Raw genomic sequence first — 23731 nt, 5'->3', positions numbered from 1 at the left:
TCTCAGTGGGGCATTAAATTGAAGACTTACTACTCTGGAGCACTGGCTACCACCACCCTCACAGAGAGAGATGCTGGAGAAGAAAGCAGCAGGGCCAGCCCACCCACTAAAGCAGAACTGGTGAGTTGAGTACTGGGTAGCCTCTGTGCCGCTCTAAGAGAAAGGAGATTCCTACTGCTGCTGAGGGGGAAGCCGGGTCTCATTCCATTGTCCCTGCCACTCTGGGAGGGGAGGGTCCCCACCACCACTGCAAAGTGTGTGTGTGTGGGGGGTACACAGGGATGGAGCCAGGAGGTTCCTCATGTCATGGAGTGTCTAGGGCCACAGACTGCCTTAAGGTGGCCCTGCATATGCAGTACGCATGATGAGAGGCCGATGGTTCTCTCAGACTCCTGCCAAGAGAACCTGTAGACCATGCCACAGTGTAGAGAATTCCCTGATTATAAAGGACCTGATCCTCAGCTGGTGTAAATAGCTTCAGCTCTGTTCATTTCAATGGAGCTAAACATACAGCCCCCAGCTCTGGATCTGTCTCAGAGTGAGCTCTGTGGGCTTTTTAGTGACTCACCATAGCTCTTGGACAGCACTCTTTATCTGTAGAGCTCAAAGCACTTCCTCGCAGGAAGGTAACTTTAATCTGTTTATCTTCTCTGAAGTATCTGGCATTGGCCACTGTCAGAAGACAGGAGACTGGGCTAGATGGACCAGTATGGCTGTTCTTATGATCCCCTCTTTCAAACTTGGGAAACTGAGGCAGAGAGAAGTATAGAAGCCTATTGCAGTGGTGCCTGTAGCCCTGATCCTGCAGCCTGCTCTATGGGGAATAGGAGTTTCCCTGCACAGAACAGCTTGTTGAATTCGGGGCATAAGTACTGACATAGTGTGGTATGAACAATAATCACAACATCTCATTTAATGAGGATATCCAGTTTCCTCTGTTATAGCCTCCTTCAGAGTGTAATTAGCCAACACATGGCGAGTTTCAATCCGCTTAAAGAGGTATCACACTAGCTGTTCACCAGTAGTGCAAATCTCCCCTTTAATTGCTTTGCATTTGTTTTTCATTGGCATTTTTCAATTTAAATACAAATATTGTCTTGTTTCATTATTCAGCCATCCACAAAGGAGACAATGATACATTTTGACACTAGACTTTCTTGGCCTAGGAATTAATGAGTAATGAATACAGAGGTGCTAATAGCTAGACACAGAAAAGTACAGCTAAGCCAAGTAACAACATAACAATAAAAATAACAGTAGTGTGGAAGTAAAACGCTGGCATGATATTTTGTCTGCGTGGTTAAAAGGCATAATGAGTCCGGATTTTATGGGAACTGGAGCTATATAAATACCTTAGGATAGAGGGAAGGTTAGGAAAAAAGGTAATTGAGGTCGAAATTAACAATAGAATAATTCTCAGACCACTTTGCTACATAGGGCTCCCCTTGGCTGCACGAGGAGTTTTGCCCCGGAGTAGGACTGAGACAATATAAATGGATTTTCACTCAGTCGAATGAGTGATCAGTGTTTCGTTACGTCTGTGTGAATGTGGTGGGTAAACCGGGCCCCAAGTCTGCTTGCGCTAACCCCGTTACTGCCTAGGGAGATGTGGGGACAGGATGCCGTGGAGCACGGATTAAGATCTCGGAAAGAGCTGGAGGGTTTTGCCGCAGCTTTGTTACAGGCACCGTGTGTGTCCCCGTGGGGACACTTGTCCCGGGGGGGGGGAATATCTCTCGCCGCGGAGCTGCTGCCCCCCGAGGCACCTCTGGCTCCCCCATGAGGAAAGGGAAGAGTCCCGGGTCGTGGCACAGGGGACTCCTGGGACTGACCCAGGGCAGGTAGCAGCGAGCTGGCAGCAGGAGAAGGGGAATTTACTGTGGGCTGAAGCTGTACAACGCCCCCTCTCCGCCCACGTGGCTGGCGGCCACCCTCGCTGCTCCAGCCGGAGCTGCCGCCCCAGCCCTTCCATAAGCCAGCAGCGTTCAGCAGCTCCGGTAGCCCCAGCACCTGCCGCGGCCCCCGGCTGGGGTCACTGGGCGCAGCGCCGAGCGAGGGCGGGCGCCAGGAGCGGGCTTGGAGCGCGCCCGGGAGCCGGCGGCCGCGCCCCTCCCCTGGAAGCAGCTGGCTGGGGGGACACGGGCGGCTCCGCCTTCGCGGCTCACTCGCCTGCAGCGCGGGGCGGGAAAAGTTGCGTCTGCGGGGCAGGGACTTCTCCGGGCGCGGGAACTCTGCGGGGAGCAGGGGCCGCGCTGCGCCGCTGCCGTCTCCTTAGCTCGGGGGTCGCAGGACGGAGCCGGGCTGACTTGCCTGCTGGCTCCCACCGCAAGCGGGATGGGCGCGGAGCCCCGCCCAGCCAGCAGCCGGGCGCCGTGAGCCCCGCCGCTGCACAGACCCCGCACGCAGCTCCGCGGGGTGGCGGGACCCCATGAGCCTCCCCCGGCCGGAGCTGCTCCTCGGCCCGGCGGCTGCGGCGGGGGGGTGCCCCGGGACGGGCGGGCCGTCATGCCGGGCAACGGCAGCGGGGAGCTGGGCAACGCCACCGCGCCGGGAGCGGCGCCCGGCTACAACTTCGCCGCCTTGGTCTTCGGCGTCTCGCTCATCCTCTGCGTCCTGGGCGGGAACCTGCTGGTCTGCCTGAGCGTCTGCTCCGAGCGCGCCCTCAAGACCACCACCAACTACTTCATCGTCAGCCTGGCCGTGGCCGACCTGCTGCTGGCCCTGCTCGTCCTGCCCCTCTACGTCTACTCCGAGGTGAGTCAGATTCCCCTCCAGCAGGGGACCTCTGCGGGCACAGAGCCCGGCCACCCTGGCTTGTGCCCCCTGGGTGCTTCCCCGCCGCCTTGCGCCTCCACTGGGTCCCTGGGTTTGTAACTGCTGCATCCCCTCTCCCAGCCCCGCTACTGCGGCCAGGCTGTGCCTGGCTCTTCTGACTCGGCTCTGCGGCTTGAGCTGCGTCCACACTGCAAAATGACAGGGCTTGGAGCCCAGTCACAGCTGGAATGTGGAATGATCCCCCTAGAAGCTGGGGGCTGAGTGATTGCTTCTCAAGTCAGATTGATTTGTGTGTGTGTGTGTGTGGCGGGGATCAAACCTGAGTCAGAGCCCAGGCCTGATGTGCAGTGCAGACATAGCCTCCAGGGCTAGTTCCACCAGGCTGGGGTGAGGGATTATGTTATCCCTTGGGTCGTGTTTGTTTGTTTAGGGTTCCAAATCAAAAGTAAAACGCGGTTTCCTGAGCTTCTTTCAAGATGTGTCCACTCTGCCCCGCTGAAATGCAAGGGCAGGCGCATGGATATGAAAATTCTCAGCAATTGGAGTGAGCATCTGGCTGTAGATATTTGGATGGACGATTATTATTTTGGTTGCATGAGTGGTGGCTGGTTTTGCGGAATGTCTGACATCCGTGTCTGTAGGAGAAATCTACTAGTGGTAGCCCAGTCAAAAATACTTTGTGAGAGTAACTTTTCTGCTCTGCGTGGGGCTGGGGAGTGAAGGGTAGCAAATGTGGAACAGATTGAATGTCAGGCCTGTGTTAATTAGAAACTCTGATACAGCACATGCCTGATACTATTATGTTATCTCAACAGAACTGTTATGATTAAAAAGAGCCCTTATTTTCCTAAGCTTAGTTGTAGCATACACAAGAAGGATAAACTATAGAGCTGGGACGTTTTTGACTTGCAGGTGTGAATAGAAATAGTTATCCTGCAGTAAAGCTCATCAAAGTCAATTAGGGTGACCAGACGTCCCAATTTTATATAGGCTCCTATTACTCCCCACCCCGACCCAATTTTTCACATTTGCTGTCTGGTCCAGGGCCGCCCAGAAGATTCAGGGAGCCTGGGACAAAGCGGGGAGCTGCGGTGCTTGTGCTCACCCGGTGGCGGTCCGGGTCTTGGGCGGCATTTCAGCGGTGGGGGGCCCTTCAGTCGCTCCGCGTCTTTGGCAGCACGGAAGGGCCCCTCGCCGCCGAAATGCCGCCGAAGACCCGGACCACTGCCGGGCCAGGGCTCGCGGGGCCCCTGTGGGGCCTGGGGCAAATTGCCGCACTTTCCCTTTCCTCAGGGTGGCCCTGGTCTGGTCACCCTAAAGTCAATGGAAAGACTCCCACAGCCCATAAGCTAATGTTTGGATGTGCCCAAATAGTTTGAGAAGCAGCAGTTTTTTGCTCCAAGGGTGCATGTTGTGGGGGAGGGCAGCCCAGAGAGAATTGCTGGAAGGCCCAGCAGGGCTTGGAGACATGAGTAAGGCCAGGAAGCCCTGGTTAAAGTGATCAAGCAGCCGAGTCCTCCCCCCTAGTTGTCTGAAATCCCTGAGGACACAGCACATGGAGTGAGAACACTTTTGTGCTCCTGCATGTGCACACAGGAGTGAGAGAGAGACAGAGGCTTTACTGAGGGATTATAGGATTAGCGTGGGGCTGGAGGAGAAGGGTTAAAGTGGGGTTTAGGAGAGCTGGACAGGGTTGGGACAGACATTGAGGGTGTCGGGAAAACTGGAGGTTGCAGGCAAGGAGACACTGCCATCCAGCACCTGACCATGTTGGGTCTGTCATATATCACGAGGAAAAACAGGGAAAGGTGGCAGCAGGCTAGGAAGGGCGAGGCTAAGAGTTCGGGGTGCCCTTAGCTTCCTTGCAACATCTATGGAACGCTGAGCACTTTCTCTGATCTTCCTGAGGCAAGGGTCATTCAGAAATGCAAGCTCAGCTACAAAGCCATCCGGTGTGAGCTCGTGACACTCACCTAGAAGATCCCTGTGCTCTGCTTCCCATACAGCGTCACTGCAGGCCATATTGTTAAAGGTATCTAGGCCTTGCTGCACTCATTGTTGCAATGCCTAACTCATTTAGGAGCCTAAATCTAATCTTCAAAAGGGATTTAGGCATTTAGGAGCCTAAATTCTAATGACAGCTGATAACTGATTTAGGAGTCTAAATCCTATGTGTTGCAATGCTGAGCACAGCAATGACTAAATACCTTTAAAAATCTGGGCCTAAGTGACTTAGCCTCTTCAGTGCCATTTCAAAACTGATTTAGGTGCCTAAGTCCCATTGACTTTCAATGAGATTTAGATTCCTAAGTGCTTATGGTCTCAGTTTTTGGAGCTGGGATTTCTCTTGCTCCCTTGTCCTCTCTGTAGTCTTCCCCATTACCTGTGCCAGCTCCAAATGCTGTGGCACTGAACCCTCACCAGAGTTGCTTGAAAATAGCTTGGCCCTTACACTATAGATCTAGTACAATGTGCTAGTTTACATAAGTCTGTGAATCTAGACGGCATTTATTTCCATTCAGCCCTGAGTACCTGGGGAATTTCCTTGCGTTGGATGCACTTGAAAATCCCATGAGTGCTGGACACTGACAACTTGGGTGCAGCCAAATACCAGTTTTGAAAATCTCCAAGCTCCCCAACTCCCATGTGAGCCCCTCAATGGGGACCCCAGTAACTAGTTGTGCTTCCACAAGCTTTTGAAAATGTTGATGCTTCATGGGTGCTGACCATCCACAAATCAATATCAGCATTTAAAATCAGTCTGGAGTTTGTTAGAAGTGTCCCTTATCTGCCTCTTGCTGCATTCCTACAGCATTTGAAAGCAGCATGGGAAAACTGTTTTAATATTACTTTAAAAAATCAGTGATCACCCTTTTCCTACCCCACACATCCAGTCTAATTTCAGATACTTTTCTAGCAATTCAGGTGCTGGGGCGAACACCAGACTGTTCGAGCAGGCTACAGGTGTCTTGTTGCTGAAGTATGTTAAGTGATTTTTTGGGATGAGTGTGTAACATCTAGATATAGGGAGAACAGCAGCGGTACTGAAACAGCATAGCATCATAGAGCAGTAAGGCTTTTAGAGTCCCTTTGGCTGGGCTGGAAGTACTTGGACAGCTAGGGCACACAGTAGTGGGAGCAGGTCTTCCAAGAAAAACCTTCACCCACATTCTGTTTTCAAAGTTTACTTTGTTGTCTGAGTGCTCAAAGGGGCTTTTGGAATGCCCCCACTACTACTTGTTCAAGAGGTGACCCCAAGTCTTCTGCCTCCCAGTCCTCTGCTCTAAATTAGTGATCATGCTGTCTCACATTCAGAATATGGCCTTGTCTACATGCAAATTTGCACCAGTTTAAAAAGACAACTTTCATTAAACTGGGTCAATTTAATAGGGCTAGTCTATTTTATATTACCACAGCCAGACATCAGTGCATCTAGAGGTTTGTTTCTTACAGTATCTTGCTGGAATACATTTTACATGGGGGAGGGTGTGAGAATGAATATGGGGTGCTTGATTATTTTTTTTCCCCTTTGTTTCAGTCCAGGTGAATTCAAACTGCTCCACCAAAGTGGGCCAAGTTATGCTTAGATATATGCTGGAGTAAATCATGGCAGTAATCCATTGAAATCAGTGGTGTTACACTAGTTTAAATCCAGGAGTAATAGGTAATAATTGGAGATATGCCAATCTCCTAGAACTGGAAGGGACCTTGAAAGGTCATCGAGTCCAGCCCCCTGCCTTCACTAGCAGGACCAATTTTTGCCCCAGATCCCTAAGTGGCCCCTCAAGGATTGAACTCACAACCCTGGGTTTAGCAGGCCAATGCTCAAACCACTGAGCTATCCTTCCCCACAATTAAAGTTTTGGCTGAGTAGGTGTTGTTGTGTAGTGAGGAGAACATCAAATCTAAGAATCCCAAACTTTGGAGTGGAGATCAAAAATTGGATCTGAAACTTTCAGCTCAGATACATCACTTGCCATAGAAACTAATGCCCTCTCATGGTCTTTCTTTGTTTCACATGTCACTTAAGGAAGGAAAGGTGAGCAGACGCTGCTGCAGGTCAGAGAGATGAGACGGTGGAGTGTGAAGCAATTATCACTATCTGTTTTTAAAATTCAGTAGCTTTCTCTTGCCTCCAGTGTAAATTCTATTGGTATTTGATGTGTGGTGACAACATACAATAGTTTGAATTTAGATCCTGCCTCCATCTCATGCAGCGATGAGTGAATCATCAGTGGTTAGCTGAGGCAGCCCTCCTGAGAGGTTTTATGCCTTTTGTTCAGTTTAGGTTCCTAAGTGCACAAATCTCCCTTTATCTAAATAAATCAGTGTGGATTCCCCCCCTCAACAGGACAGGCCTGAGCAGCTTGCAATTTCTTGTTGAAATGCAGGAACCTCTTATTTCAGATTTTTAGAGGCATTAGTGGTTCTGTGGATAATGTGGTTGAGGTTTACAGAGCTGACTAAAAGATTTAGACACAATTGGGGGAGAAAGAAGTAGTTCGGAACTATTTAGAAAAGCTGAACGAGCACAAGTCCATGGGGCCGGATGCGCTGCATCTGAGGGTGCTAAAGGAGTTGGCCAATGAGATTGCAGAGCCATTGGCCATTATCTTTGATAAATCATGGCCATCAGGGGAGGTCCCGGATGACTGGAAAAAAGCTAATGTAGTGCCCATCTTTAAAAAAGGGAAGAAGGAAGATCCAGGGAACTACAGGCCAGTCAGTCTCACCTCAGTCCCTGGAAAAATCATGGAACAGGTCCTCAAGGAATCAATTCTGAACCACTTAAAGGAGGGGAAAGTGATCAGGAACAGTCAGCATGGATTCACCAAGGGCAAGTCATGCCTGACTAACCTAATTGCCTTCTATGATGAGATAACCGGCTCTGTGGATGAGGGGAAAGCAGTGGATGTGCTATTTCTGGACTTTAGCAAAGCTTTTGATACAGTCTCCCACAGTATTCTTGCCAGCAAGTTAAAGAAGTATGGGCTGGATGAATGGACGGTAAGGTGGATAGAAAACTGGCTAGATGGTCGGGCTCAATGGGTAGTGATCAATGGTTCCATGTCTAGTTGGCAGCCGGTATCAAGTGGAGTGCCCCAAGGATCGGTGCTGGGGCCGGTTTTGTTCAATATCTTCATTAACGATCTGGAGGATGGTGTGGACTGCACCCTTAGCAAGTTTGCAGATGACACTAAACTGGGAGGAGTGGTTGATACGCTGGAGGGTAGGGCTAGGATACAGAGGGACCTAGACAAATTAGAGGATTGGGCCAAAAGAAATATGATGAGGTTCAACAAGGACAAGTGCAGAGTCCTGCACTTAGGACGGAAGAATCCCATGCACTGCTACAGACTAGGGACCGAATGGCTGGGCAGCAGTTCTGCAGAAAAGGACCTAGGGGTTACGGTGGACGAAAAGCTGAATATGAGTCAACAGTGTGCCCTTGTTGCCAAGAAGGCTAATGGCATTTTGGGTTGTATAAGTAGGGGCATTTCCAGCAGATCGAGGGATGTGATCATTCCCCTCTATTCAGCACTGGTGAGGCCTCATTTGGAGTACTGTGTCCAGTTTTGGGCCCCACACTACAAGAAGGATGTGGATAAATTGGAGAGAGTTCAGCGGAGGGCAACAAAAATGATTAGGGGGCTGGAGCACATGACTTATGAAGAGAGGCTGAGGGAACTGAGATTGTTTAGCCTGCAGAAGAGAAGAATGAGGGGGGATTTGATAGCTGCTTTGGAAAGGGGGTTCCAAAGAGAATGGATCTAGACTGTTCTCAGTGGTAGAAGATGACAGAACAAGGAGTAATGGTCTCAAGTTGCAGAGGGGGAGGTTTAGGTTGGACATTAGGAAAAACTTTTTCACTAGTAGGATGGTGAAGAACTGGAATGGGTTACCTAGGGAGGTGGTGGAATCTCCTTCCTTAGAGGTTTTTAAGGTCAGGCTTGACAAAGCCCTGGCTGGGATGATTTAGTTGGTGTTGGCCCTGCTTTGAGCAGGGGGTTGGACTAGATGATCTCCTGAGGTCCCTTCCAACCCTGAGATTCTATGATTCTATGAAATTCTGGTCTGACTAAGTCAATGGGAGTTTTGCTGTTGTCTTCAGTGGGTTTCACCTGTGACTCCCGTAAGTCTTTCTTTCTGCTACCTTTTTGTCTGTGATATATTTAAAGCAGGGATTCTCTCGCGATGTGCCTGTTTAGTGCCTAGCACAATGGGGCCCTGAACTCAGTTGGGGCTTCTGGCTATTACAACAACAATAAATCAAAAGAGCTAGTTGAGGTTGTTGACATGGGCTGTGTTTCTGTATCTCAAACACAACTTTCTTTATTACAACTAAAACTCTAGTCCTCAGGAGAGGATTAAGGAGGTTGCACATTATTGCCTGAATGAAGTTAGGCCCTATGCTCAATTTGATGGCATTTCTCTGTTTGTCTTTAACACGATAACTTTTGAAAACCACATCTGATCAATTCCAAAATTTCAGGGAATGCTTTAGGGATTCCTGTGCAGAATCCTATTGACTTTGATGAGAACTGGAAAAGCCATTTTCACTCTTTTTTAGCAGGACTGCACTGGGGTGTGGCCAGACTTGGCAGCATAATTGCACCAGTTGCTGTGATGACCCAACCGGCCATTGCCATGGGAACCACATCATGAAGCATTTCTAGGTGAAATCACAGGGATGAGGTCAGGTGGGTGTGGTCTTGGGCGGAGCCCCAGGAGAAACAAGGCAGGGGATCCCCAAGTCTTAGCCTGTTGGCTTGGTGAGATGGAGGATACAGCTGGATTTGGGGTTTGTTGAGACCCAGCTGCTCCAGAGGGAGCAGGGCCAGTGTATGCAGCTTGGGGAGACTATTCTCTGGGTAAGAGCCTGACCAGGGGATTGTGGGAGTGGCTGGGCCAGTTGCAGCTAAGTGACTGAGCGAACCCAGGAAGAGAAGGGGCACCAGCCATCAGTCCTGCCCTTTTAATCTGGGGGTGGGTAGAAAGGTACTTTGGAAGGGGGAGAAAAAGGAGATGCTCATACTTGGCATGGGGTAGGGGTTGAATGGAGAACCCTAATATGGGGGAGCAGAAAATGGGGGGGGGGGACATGGAGCCCCTGACATAAGGCAGGGTGTGTGTACTACTTAGCATATGCACAACATGCCTCAGGTGGCATGTGACCAGGATTCATCACTGTATTTGGTTCACTGGTTGGATCGTTAACTTCCTCAGCCCAGACTGAGTACTGACGGGCTGTGCGACGGGAATGCTGATCCATGACCCCGGGTGGCGGTGGGAGGGGGGTGTTTAAAAAGAAAGGAAAGTACTTATTTTAAATTGTGAGTTTAAAGTAAGTCCCTACATAGGTGTATTTATCATTTCTTGAATTTTACACTTTGCTACCTATATTATACCACAAACAAAATTGATACCTATAAAGACTAACTAAGTGACAATCCAAATGCTGTTCATGTGAAACACCTCCTTAGTGAGATACCAATGAGTGCCATGCAATTGCCCATGCTATGGAAACTACACGATATTGAAATCCAATTCACCACGGTGACCAAAAGCATTGTGCAGAAATAAAATAAAATAAAGGATTATCTTAGACAACTTCACAATCAAATTGAGGTTTAGTTGAGCATTCTGTAAAATTGCTAGAGGTTATACATAGATTCTATGCATAGACTGTTTTTTGTTTGTTTTTGTTTTCAGAAAATCTGAAAAGCCATTTGCACTTAAAGTTGACTAACTCATAGAGCTCAGCCTCCAGAAGCAATGAAGTGTGCAGCCCTCTGCCTCAGGCTGAATTTTAAAAAAAAATTAACAATACCTAGGTCTACAGTTACAGTAAAGCTGTTTCTCAGAACAAGTTTAGGGAAAATAACCTTGTTCTGAGAAATAGCTTAACCATTTTAAAATATAAAAAAAAATCAGCTCAAATAGTTTGTCTAGCAGAGTTAGAAACACTGAAAATGGGGTCTTATAATGTTAAGGTTGCCTAGCTTTCCTACCTGTGCTGTTTATAATAACTGAGAAAAGAAAAGATTGATGTAACGATGGTGAGCTGTAAAGACTTTATAGCCAGGAGTTTGGGATGACTGCATTATTCATGGTTGGCGAAATGTGGTGTTTTTTCAGTAATGTCGAGAGGCCATGTGACACAGAGGCCCATTGGTGGTTCACTATTCTGTGTCGGCAACTCTTGTGAGGCCTGACATACTCACTACACCTAACACACTGTTGTCATGATATTTACCCAAAAGGTGGCATGTAATATATCATTGGAAAACTACAAACTCACTGATCATTAATATTATTGCGTGATGTATGTATGGTAAACGCATAAAGGGCTTTACAGATCAGGGGTTAGCAACCTACAGCATGCGTGCCAAAGGTGGCATGCAGGCTGATTTTTAGTGGTATGCTGCTGCCAGTCGCCGGCCCCGCTCAGCCTGCTGCCGGCCTGGATGGATGGAACCCGGTCTGCAGTGGGCTGAGCGGGACCAGCTGCTGGGACCCTGGCTGGCAGGGGCCGGTGGACGGAACCCCAGACTGGCAGCGGGCTGAGCAGCTCAGCCCGCTGCTGGTCTGGGGTTCCATCTGCTGTCCACACTGCCAGTCTGGCACGCGAAACCTTAAATTAATGAAGACTTGGCACACCACATCTCAAAGGTTGCCAACCCCTGTTAGAGATATATGCTGAAAATACATGAATTAAATGTGTTTTAAACCAGAGGTCGGCAGCCTTTCAGAAGTGCTGTGCCAAGTCTTCATTTATTCACTCTCTAATTTTAAGGTTTCGCATGCCAATAATACATTTTAACATTTTTAGAAGGTCTCTTTCTATAAGTCTCTATAATATATAACTAAACTATTGTATGTAAAGTAAATAAGGTTTTTAAAAGTTTAAGAAGCTTCATTTAAAATTAAATTAAAATGCAGAGCCCCCTGGACCAGTGGCCAGCACCCGGGCAGTGTGAGTGCCTATGAAAATCAGCTCGCGTGCCGCAGGTTGCCTACCCCTGGTTTAAACCATGCACATCAGGGGGAGTTGATAAATAAGTTTCTCCAGACAAAGGATACATGATTTCAAAGATTTACTGAACTATTAAAAAAAGGAGTAGGAGTACGGACTCCATAGTTGCCCATCACTTGGGGGACTCAAGTGGCCAGAGCTTTTGAAATCACAGAATGCTGTGTCCTTCAACCAAGGGGGCTGAAGTCTCTGAGAACTGAGTTTAGGTGAGAAACCGGCTTAGGCAAAGATTTTAACTTGCTGAAATTGTTTTAGTCTTAGAAGTGTATTTTTACTTTTGTTTGCTTGTAATCCTTTCTATCTTTATTCCTTAAGAACATAAGAACAGCCATACTGGGTCAGACCAAAGGTCCATCTAGCTCAGTATCCTGTCTTCCGACAGTGGCCAATGCCAGGTGCCCCAGAGGGAATGAACAGAACAGGTAATCATCAAGTGATCCATTCCCTGTAGCCCATTTCTAGCTTCTGGATAGGTACATCATCCCTGCCCATCCTGGCTAATAGCCATTGATGGATCTATCCTCCGTGAACTTATCTAGTTCTTTTTTGAACCCTGTTACAGTCTTGGCCTTCACAACATCCTCTGGCAAGAAGTTTCACAGGTTGACCATTTGTGTGAAGAAATACTTCCTTTTGTTTGTTTTAAACATGCTGCCTATTAATTTAATTTGGTGACCCCTAGTTCTTGTATTATGAGAAGGCGTAAATAACACTTCCTTATTTACTTTCTCCACACCAGTCATGATTTTATAGACCTCTGTCATATCCCCTGCTTAGTCATCTCTTTTCCAAGATGAAAAGTCTCATTCTTAATCTCTCCTCATACGGAAGCTGTTCCATACCCCTAATCATTTTTGTCGCCCTTTTCTGAACCTTTTCCCATTCCAATATATCTTTTTTGAGATGGGGCGACCACATCTGCACGCAGTGTTCAAGATGTGGGCATACCATGGATTTATATAGAGGCAATGAGATATTTTCTGTCTTATTCTCTATCCCTTTCTTAATGATTTCCAACATTCTGTTCACTTTTTTGACTGCCACTGCACATTGATTGGATGTTTTCAGAGAACTATTCACAATGACTCCAAGATCTCGTTCTTGAGTGGTAACAGCTAATTTAGGCCCCATCGCTTTATTTGCGTAGTTGGGATTGTTTTCCCAAAATTACTTTGCATTTATCAACATTGAATTTCGTATGCCATTTTGTTGCCCAGTCACCCAGTTTTGTGAGATCCCTTTAGAGCTCTTCTTAGTCTGCTTTGGACTTAACTGTCTTGAGTAGTTTCTATCTTATACTTCGTATCACTTAAACCTATGGCTTTTTGTTTAATAAACTTCTTTTCATTCTATTATAAAACAATACTCCCGGAAGCGGCCAGGATGTCTGGCAGCAGCTCCTGGGAGAGAAGGGTCTCCGCATGCTGCCCTCACCTGCAGGCACCAGCCCCTGCAGCTCCCATTCACAGAATGGCCAATTGGACCCAGGTCCCATAGGCTCAATCCAGTCCCTTAACCACACAACTATCCTTCTCCTTGTAAGAGTTCCACAGGTTGTTGTAAAGCTCTGCCAATAAAACCTTCATTCCATCACTTGTATCTTGTATCTGTCTCACATTGTTTCAGAAAAGAATTATTTTAGACATTGGAGGGTGGTGGTGGTGGTTGTTGTTGTTTTTAAGCTGTTTGAATCCCCACCCCACATACTCTACTTTTCCTGTCGGATTTACCTGCCTTAGCACCATGAGTCAACTCTTGAGAGCTTTGCAAGAGAGAACAACACTCTGTAACTAATTGAGCGGAGACGTTTCTAGAGTAAGTTTTCTATAAATCCTAATGTTGTGACACAAGGTTTGATATCTTGCAACTGACCAGGGCTAGAAGCCTTATCCTGATGGACAGGAGTGGGAAATGTCAGCTCCCCAGTGGGACAAAGCATCCTTTTCTCACCCTAATGGCTCATGAGATAGCGGATCTTAGATTATTGCCTGTCCATCAGACACCTCAGACCAGTAGTCTTAGGGTTGGAAGGGATTCATTTCTATGTCAGGTTAATTCTGTCAGGCAGAGGTGGATTAGCAGGCAGAGTGCTGGAGAAGTGTCAGAGGTGTGCAGGACAAATGCAGTTGATCATATGTATATCACTATCTAATACATGGAAACTGTATGTTACACGTGTATTGTACATGCATACATCTTGAACATGTGTACACACACCTGGGGCTTACCTGCTCTGGGAGTTGAGTGTTAAAATATGGTCACGAACACACTTCAGTGAATACATTTTTAAACCCCTCTTAGCTCCTGGTGTAGGCAAAGGAAGAGATGTTTAAAAGCAAGTTAGCCAGTCGCGGTCAACCTATGAGGGACTGTTTTATACATGGAAGGGGTTGCTTTGCCTTTCAAATGACTTTCCTTGCATATGTGCCTAGGACCCAAAACTTGCAGTCCTCACCTAGATCCATCTCCCATGGCTTCACCAGGAGCTGCACCTCGGTAAAGGCTGTGGGTGAGGTCCTGGGGAAAGAACCACACCGTGTCATCCTCCTGCTGGTGTGACAACCCCCAAGCAGCTGGCTGGAAGTAAGGCCATGGGGAGAGTGTGGAGTGTTCCTAGGGATCCCAAAGATGCTTCAGAGGGAGCCATGCTGCCCATCGATGGTGGTGGGGATAAGACGTAGGTGTCAGTCACCTATGGAGGGCTGGCAACCCAGCAGTTAAGAACCCAGAGCTGCAAAGCTTTGGGGGCAGGATGCGGGGGGGCTCCCCATAATATTGATAGGTTCAGAGTGTCTTAACCAATAAAGTCTGTCTGAGGCTGCAAAAAATCTCTTGTACCCCTGCTCCATCTGCACCCTGCTCAGCTTTGATCTCTAACCACCTGACTCCCCAAAGCGCAAGTGGAGGGGCTTCTGCATTTCCTCTGAGTGTCAGGGGGACGTGACATCTCGGGTCTGCCCAACCTTCAGCTGAAATGAATGGGAGGTTTACACAGTGCCTAGGGCAGGAGCAGGTCTGGATGCATGCTGTACCAGTGTAACGTATCACACACCCTGTGATCGTTTTTCTTAATCCACGTTGAGCGACTACGCTTTGAGACAGATCTGAACCAGGAAGTTGTACCGGCAAGCAGATTTGTGTGGCTTGGTTACGTAAACTACTTTGTCTCTTAGCTCTTTGTAATTGATTAAGGAGGAAAGGAGAAGATTTTCAGCGGATCTGCTAAACTTAACATGCTCTGACTACAGGTCATCAGTTTTGGAGCCAAGGCATTTCTGGGTCTCTGGGGTGATACTTGGGACAAAGTACTTCTCAACCATTTATTACCTATTTCTTTAGACTGGAGTTAGATACTGTGGGTTTCTGTATGGTATAAAAGAGCATCTTGCTTGGTATGTGTCTCATGTGCATTTGTTCACCTATTAGAGAACTTTTCTCCTGAAGTCCTGGATGAAAAATGAGAACATTTCCCTCCAGTATTTCCCATGGCTTTTTGGAGACCTGTATTCTTTCACTGATAACACTTAAAGATTCTATCGGAATAATGCAGTCTTAATGGGGCAAACAAATTCATTCATCCTGTCAAGGTTCCTCCCCGACTCTGAACTTTAGGGTACAGACGTGGGGACCTGCATGGACACTTCTAAGCTTAATTACTAGCTTAGATCTGGTAACACTGCCACCATCCAGAAATTTCAGTGTCTGGATCACTTTCTGTCCCCCCAAAACCTTCCCCTCCCTGGGCAGCCTTGAGAGGCTTTTTCACCAAGTTCCTGGTGAACACCGATCCAACCCCTTGGATCTTAACACAAGGAGAATTTAACCATCCCCCCTCCCTTCCCCCACCAATTCCTGGTGAGTCCAGATCCAATCCCCTTGGATCTTAACACAAGGAAAAAATCAATCAGGTTCTTAAAAAGAAAATTTTTACCTTTCTTTAATTAAAAGCTATCTCTGTAAAATCAGGATGGAAAATACTTTACAGGGTAATCAGATTCATATAGCCCAGAGGAACCCCCTCTAGCCTTAGGTTCAAAGTTACAGCAAACAGAGGTAAAATCCTCTCAGCAAAAAGGAACATTTACAAGTTGAGAAAACAAAAATAACCAGGCAAGGCGTGTTAGTCTTATTACTTACAAGTTTGAAACATGAGAGACTGATTCAGAAAGATTTAGAGAGCCCGGATTGATGTCTGGTCCCTCTTAGTCCCAAGAGCGAACAACTCCCAAAACAAAGAGCAGAAACAAAAGCCTTCCTTCCACCAAGATTTGAAAGTATCTTGTCCCCTTATTGGTCCTCTGGTCAGGTGTCAGCCAGGTTTACTGAGCTTCTTAACCCTTTACAGGAAAAAAGACATTAACCCTTAACTATCTGTTTATGACACATCCCTAGAATTATAAGGATATTTATAATCTGGATCCAGAATGGTTCTGAGGTGGTGGTGAAGACTAGTTATAGGCCAAAGCCTAGGTTTTAAAAGTGACTATATTTGGGGTGCTTCATTTGAGTCCCTAACCTGAGACTACTTAAAGGGGCCTGATTATTCAGAAAGTGCTGAGCACTCGCCTTCTGAAAGTCAACCCCTTCAAGGTGTCTCAAGCTGGACAGCCAAAAATTACTAGTCACTTAAAAAAAAACACACACACACACACACAAAAAAAAACTTGGCTGCAAAGATTAGACACGAGAAAGGACCTTGAGCAATTGCTGGTGGTCCTTGTTTCTTCCAGTTAACTCGCTCTTCCTTCAGTCCTGTAACAGGCTGGTTCTGGTTGACACTTTCCTGAGGAAAGAGGATGTTTTCTGATGTGTAGTGCAAAATATCTGTCTTCTAGAGTGAACAGTTTGTTTGGGTGAGTCAACGAGAGAGCTCCAGCAGTGGCTGCCCCCAGTGCATCTGGCATGTAAACTGGAAATTCTTAGAATCTCAGATCCTGTAAATTACACCTTCACAAGGATCATGTATAAATCATTTTACTGGTGTAACTTTTGCAATGGTCCTTTAGGCGGTGAGGATGTCACTCACTCACTCTCTCTCTCTCTCTCTCTCTCTCTCTCTCTCTCTCTCAGCATGACTTACTGCACTCACCATATTGCTAGTCAAAGAGAACTAGAGGCAGCTCCTTTCAGAATCCATGAGTGCTGCTCCTTATTCATCCAAAGGGGCCATTGTTATGTGGTGCAGGACATGTTGGGTTAGCTCCATGAAGGGAACTTAGACTCCGCATTGCCACGCCTGATGTTTAGGTGCCCTTCCACATGGCAAATCCATAGCCCTGAGCTAGGCTGCCTACGCATTATGTGCCTAAGAATGGGAGTCACAAAAACTAGCATGCTGAGTGGGGAGCCACCTAAGCTAGCCAGGAGGAAATGCCATGGAGAGGCACGTGGCCTATGCCCCTCCTCTCCAAGAGAGTTAGGTGCCTAAGTGCAGGCAGAGGGGGTCGTATCCCTCCACGTTGGATTTGCAGCCATGACTAAGCCAGGTCATCCCTTTCTTGCAAACAGTGATGGGCCAGAGAGAGTAAGTGACTCTATAGCCCAATGGTTGGGGCACTCACCTAGGACACCCAGATTCCAGTTCCTGCTTCAATGACTATGTAATTGTGTCTATATAAAGTGGAACAGCTTCAACAGGAGAGATTGAGGAAAGACCCACCCCAGAATATCCTATAGGCTGGAGGTTACAGCACTCACCCGAGAAATGGGAGTTCAAGGCCCCGCTCCCAGTCACGCAGAGTGGGGACTTACATCTGTGTCTCCTTTGCCTTGGGTGAGGGATAGAACCATTGGGATAAGGGGGACAGCAGCACCACCTCAGGCTCCTGCCAGATCAGGCCATGTGGACGAGTTAGATGAGGGAATGCCTACTGGGAGGATCCCACCGGGACTTCGATGCTGAGCTGTGTTGGGTGGCGTCAGGATCTGGGCAGCTTTGTGAACACCTGCTGGCAGAAATGTAGGCACCTCTAGGGCTAGGCAGCAGCTGAGTGGGGGTTCTGAGAATCTAAATTTTGGACTTAGACACCTAAAGTGGCAGTTGGGCACTTAATCCCTCTGTGGATCTAGCCCTTTATTTCCTCCTCCTCCTCCTCCTTCTTTACTTCTTCTGTTAGCCCAGCAAGCAAGCCACCAGGAGTCCAGCCTGGGCCTCCAGCCTGGCAAGGCAGAGTAAAGCATCTAGCCCTGGGGCTGACACAAGTACCTTCATTTTCTCCCCCTACCCCCCCGAAGATTTCATTAGCGTTGTTGCTTCTCATTGGATAGCCAGTGTGGGATTGCTCCTGACATTAGGGTTTATGTTTGTTCATGAGAAGGCACATTCACCGAGATCAATCCAGCTCTCTTCAGAGAGGAGTCTCGGAACAAGAGAACAAGGTAATCTGAGTTCTTTCCCTGTCTCGTGATTTGTCGTAGGATCTTAGGGTGGCTGCACATGGTATAACAGGAGTTTGGCAGCTGGTGTTCTGATAGGAGTTGCCAGATTGGATCAGACCTGTGGTCCATCTAGTCCACTGTCTTGTTTCTGACTGTGGTCAGCACCAGATGTTTCAGAGGAAGTTTTGATATATTCATAAATTGAGTCTTATGGCCAGAGGGGACCACTGTGATCATCTAGTCTGATCTCCTTTATAGCACAGGCCTCAAAACCTCCCTGAAAAAAGGTGTGAGAAACCCCACATTGGGTAATTATGGAAGATCCTGCCTATAAAGAAAGCTGCTTTCTAACCCCAGTCAACTAGAGATTGACTTATGCCTTGAAGCATCTAGCTTTATGTGCCTTCCAGTACACCAGACTGTCTGTCAAAGTGAATCCTGCTAAAGGCAGTGTGCGTCACCTCTGCCAAACACAGACCTATGGCTGCCCATCTTCTAAGAAGTGATGTTAAGACAACTAAAGCTCTTTGAATAGGGACTAATTAATTAGCCTGGCCTCTCATGAGCCTTCAGCAAGCTGGTTATTGATGCAATTCTTGCAAGGGCTGTGCAAACTACACCTAGAGAATTTTGTAAAACCTACTGAATGGGATTTGGGGGGTGGCTGGGGGAACCCACTTCTACATTGAGTTCCATTATCTGCACTGTGTGAAGAGAATGTTCACTAGAAAGAGATCCAGCTTTGGCAGAAATGCTGCCAATATTTCCCATGAAAAAAACAGAACACTTTTCCCTGTTAAAAAGCAGAAAATAAAAGCGGGTGGAAACTAAGTTGCCTTTTAACACTATTTAAAGGAAGCCTAAGCCATATAAGATCTTTAAAGCTTTACACTGTGTACCTTGACAGGCTAATCTCCTGCAACCTACTGTAATTAGGTAGTAATTCATCACACGACCCAGTGAAGCCAGTTCTGTCTCTATTAATTCCAAGTCAGTCAAGTATCCAAGAGGCAGTTGGAGGTGCCTTAGCTAATGCAGCCGGAGGGTCATGCTGCATGGCAACAAGTCATCCTTAAATGCTGCTAATACCACATGGAAAACAGACTTTTTCTATTTAGAAGTGATTCTCCTTTATATTTTCTCTCTCCTTCTCTGCTGGAGCCTAGAGAGGAACTAAAACCCTAGGCTGAGACCTTTCAGAAGTGACTAGTGATTTTGGGTCCCCAACTTGAGGTGCTTTAAAGGGGCCTGATTTTCAGAAAGTGCTGAGCTCCTGCCCTTTGAGAATCAGGTCCTTTTAAAGCTGGGCATCCCAAAAATGAGGTGCCCAAAACTCACAGGGACTTTTGAAAATCTTGGTCCTCAGATCCAAACTTCCTATCTTTCTAATAGTCAGACCTACCCCCCAGGATGTGAATGTGGCAAGACTTGAGGGTTTGACTTGAGGACTGAATCAAAATGCCTTCCCAATGCTCTCAAGGTGTTTGGTGTTTGTATTTGGCCAGTTCTAGAGAGAGGTTCAAAACGTTAAGTCTGATCTGAACCTTCATCTGGCTCCAAGGTTCTGGTCAGGGTGTTTGCACAAAACTAACCATTTCCCTGGAGTCCGTCTGGTCCTACTCCTCAGCAGAAATCACAACCTTGCACTGACATCACAACTGGCTGCTATTAATCCTTGTGCAGCTCCCTTCCCTTGTAAAGTATGTGTTTGGGAAGGATTCTGAATACAGTAGAACCTCGAGTTTGCAAATAACTCAGGGGACACCTATAATGTTAATAAAATCAAAGCTCTGATGGGACTAAACTTTGAAACCTATCACTTCTAAAGAGAGCAGAGTTCTTACATGTGCAAAATCTTAGACCTAGCTTCATGGACCATCCTTCTAACTAGAGCAAGGGAAGGAAAGTTATCAGAATTTGGGATGGAGGCATTTTGGATAAAACAATTCCTTAAACTGAGTTAATAAAATGGAAGTTTTTCAGCAGATGTTTGTTGATGGTTTTCCATGGGGCATCGGCATCTCTTTAACTTTGCAGGAAGACCTGAGAAATGGCAATGTAGTATTTGTTTGGTCTGAGGCTTACTGGGTTGCCTGAATGAGACTTGCCCAGTGACAGCGAGCAGCTTCCAACTGGGGATTTCCCTGCCTCTCTTTTAAACTTCGTCCCTTCCTATGCTGGGGGACTCAAAGGGATATGGTATTAATGTCGTTGCTTCTGTTGAAAAGGATGGTGCATGAGATAGGGTTTAGACTTTCACACATCAAAGCTCAACTCAGAGATGAAGGGATTCAAAGTTTAGTTCCCATTGTTTGTATTTATAGTGGCCCTCACCGAGATCAGGGGCATCTGTCTGGAGAATGGGGAACCAGAGCATTACTGTCACAAATCATAATTTGGTTGCTGGTTTGCTTCTGGGGCAGCACAACTGTGCTGCCAGTTGTATAGGGCTTGTGGTTAAACCACACTTTGACCCCAGCGAAAGGGACAACTAAGCATCAGTAAAAGTGGCAAAATCTGACTTGGGGTGCTCACTCTGGAGCAAGATTTGCATTATATAATTGTAATTCCCCTCGAGCTTCTGTCGCGTGCAGTGGAGGTTGGGGTGCAAGGTGCATTGGTCCATTAGACACTAGTGTATGTATTTTATCTATCTATCTATCTATCTATCTATATAAAAGGACATTTTTACAAAAAGTATTTACTTGGATGGCCCATTGCCTATCCCCTCCATGACTGAAGATGTTTGTGCTTTACCAAAAAACAGCCCAGTTTCTCCTTTTGACCCCTGTCCATGGTCTGGGACACACATCTTGTAAATGACCTGCAATGTTGCAGAATCAGGCTTGAGATTTCACTGAAGGATGGACAAAGAGAGGGGAAGAGGGGTTGGGAAGGAGCAGAATCTTGTTCAGATATACAGAGTATGTACAGCAGGTGGCATACATGCCAGGCTGGCTCCGAGACAGCCCCCTATTACTGTGCCGGGAAGGATTCCCTGGTGCAAAAGTCCCCCTCTGTAGCAAACAACGGGCAAGACTGAGTGTGTACTTTCAGCCCTGAGCAAGGGAAACCATGGAGCTCTGCCACCCCAGCAAGCCAAAGTGATTCCAAGTCTCAGTTCCCTTGAGCCTGCTTGCCACCTTGCATCCAGTCTTCTCCACCTCCGGCCCTGCCCACATCCTCACCTGAAAGGAGTGTCAGACATGAAGCAGCTGCTCTGCCTGCCCACCCCCGGGCCCCTGATCTGGGGAAGCCCTGCACAATCACACAGCAGGAAGAACCTTATGCCCCCTGACTTCCTTGCACAGCCTTGCAGGGCTCAATCACAATCATAGTTTCATAGACTTAAGGTCAGAAGGGATCATTATGGTCATCTAGTCTGACCTCCTGCACAATGCAGGCCACAGAATCTCACCCACCCACTCCTGTAACAAACCCCTAACCTATGTCTGAGTTATTGAAGTCCTCAAATCGTGGTTTAAAGACCTCAAGGTGCAGAGAATCCTCCAGCAAGTGCCCTGTGCTCCATGCTGCAGAGGAAGGCGAAAAACCTCCAGGGCCTCTGCCAATCTGCCCTGGAGGAAAATTCCTTCCCGACCCCAAATATGGCGATCAGTTAAAGTTTAAACCCTGAGCATGTGGGCAAGACCCACCAGCCAGCACCCAGGAAAGAATTCTCTGTAGTAACTCAGATCCCACCCCATCTAACATCCCCTCACAGACCATTGGGCATATTTACCTGCTAATAATCAAAGATCAATCAATTGCCAAAATTAGGCTATCCCATCATACCATCCCCTCCATAAACTTTTCAAGCTTAGTCTTGAAGCCAGATACGTCTTTTGCCCCCACTACTCCCCTTGGAAGGCTGTTCCAGAACTTCACTCCTCTGATGGTTAGAAACCTTATCTAATTTCAAGTCTAAACTTCCTAGTGTCCAGTTTATATCCATTTGTTCTTGTGTACACATTGGTACTAAGCTTAAATAATTCCTCTCCCTCCCTGATATTAATCCCTCTGATATATTTATAAAGAGCAATCATATCTCCCCTCAGCCTTCTTTTGGTTAGGCTAAACAAGCCAAGCTCTTTGAGTCTCCTTTCATATGACAGGTTTTCCTTTCCTTGGATCATCCCAGTAGCCCTTCTCTGTACCCGTTCCAGTCTGAATTCATCCTTCTTAAACATGGGAGACCAGAACATTGAAGCTAGAGCTGAAAGAGGCCTAGTGGCTCACCCAACCTGTCTCTGCCAGATTGTTCCTGTGACATTCCCGAGGAAGCTGGGAGTCTCAGGTTTCAGTGAAATGGTTTTCTTTAACAACAACCCCACCCCCCAACGACATAAGGGATGAGGCCTGGTCTTACAGAGAGAGCTCCTAACCTGATCCAAGTCACTCTCTAGCCTCCCTCCCTCCCGTGAGATACCTGCACTCTCCCCAGGATGTTGCTGTGCCATAATTCCTGATGCTGCATATTTTGTTCACCTGTCCCAAGCAATGGAGTCTCTGCCACTAGCCCGGGGAAACTGTTCCACATGCTAAAATATCTCGGTGCCAGGAAGCTGTTCCTGATATCCAGTCTAAATTCCTTCCTTTCTGAGCACTATTCCATTGTTCCTAGTTCTACCCTTGCGTATCCTACTAAATAACCCCTCTTCATCTCCCAGGAGCATACAGATTCTTAGCATGTCTCAGTGGTGTTTAGCTCTTTCCTTAAAAATATTTAGCTCTTTATCTTCCCCCAGACACTATCTCTAGCTCTTCAGCTCCCACGATCATTTTTGTTGCTGTTTTCTCGACTCCCTCCTGTTTCATCAATATCTTCCTGCTAATGCAGTAGCTGAATAGGATATTCAGGCAGCCACTGCACCAGGGTTGTATAAGAGAGTGACTGTTACTCCTCAGCTCGGCAATGGGATGTTTCCGCAGTATAATTAGCGGACAAGCGGCCGTGCCCTAGCAAATGTCATAATTAACGGTGTGCCGTGAGATCTGTGTAACTCTGTGCTGTTTTCAGCTCACATCGTCCACTTCTCCGGCCGCACTCGGGTCTCAAAATGCCATTGGCTCACCTGCAATGGGAAGTGCAACTAGGACACTCAGATGTTACTGAGTGGGTAATTAGGTGTCATATGGAGAGATAATTGGTCACCAAATATTCAGCTTCTGTGCTGATGTTAGCCACACAGCCAATATGGGCTTCCAGACTTCAGTGAGTCTGCACTCAGGCTCAGTGCCTGAGATCAGAATCAGGCCTCACATCTCCAGGCAGAACTAAGTGAGAGATCACTGGTCAAAATAACCTGGTCCCCTAAGAGAGGAACAGATGCAATGGGTGTGAAGATAAGGACTGCTTATTGGAGAAATGATAGAATATCAGAATTGGAAGGGACCTCCGGAGGTCATCTAGTCCAACCCCCTGCTCAAAGCATGACCAATCCTCAACTATTTTTTTTGCCCCAGATCCCTAAGTGGCCCCCTCAAGGATTGAACTCACAACTCTGGGTTTAGCAGGCCAATGCTCAAACCACTGAGCAA

At 47.2% G+C, this 23731-nt stretch overlaps 1 protein-coding gene across 2 annotated transcripts in view; it reads left to right on the top strand.

Moving 5' to 3' along the window:
* Positions 1–2201: 2201 nt before the first annotated feature.
* Positions 2202–23731, top strand: part of DRD4 (dopamine receptor D4) — a 40138-nt gene continuing 18608 nt past the window's right edge. The window contains exon 1 of one of the 2 annotated variants that reach the window (XM_045015880.1): positions 2202–2754. In XM_045015880.1, coding sequence (XP_044871815.1) covers positions 2506–2754 — 249 coding nt within the window. In that variant the 5' untranslated portion in view covers positions 2202–2505. Of the gene's footprint in view, positions 2755–9505; positions 9648–23731 lie in introns of those variants that run through there. The other variant, XM_045015881.1, reaches the window with a different exon arrangement.

Source organism: Mauremys mutica, chromosome 4 (genome assembly GCF_020497125.1).
Source record: "Mauremys mutica isolate MM-2020 ecotype Southern chromosome 4, ASM2049712v1, whole genome shotgun sequence".
Taxonomy (NCBI): domain Eukaryota; kingdom Metazoa; phylum Chordata; order Testudines; family Geoemydidae; genus Mauremys; species Mauremys mutica.
The sequence above is the reverse complement of the archived record's forward strand: the minus strand, read 5'-3'. Positions and strand labels throughout refer to the sequence as shown.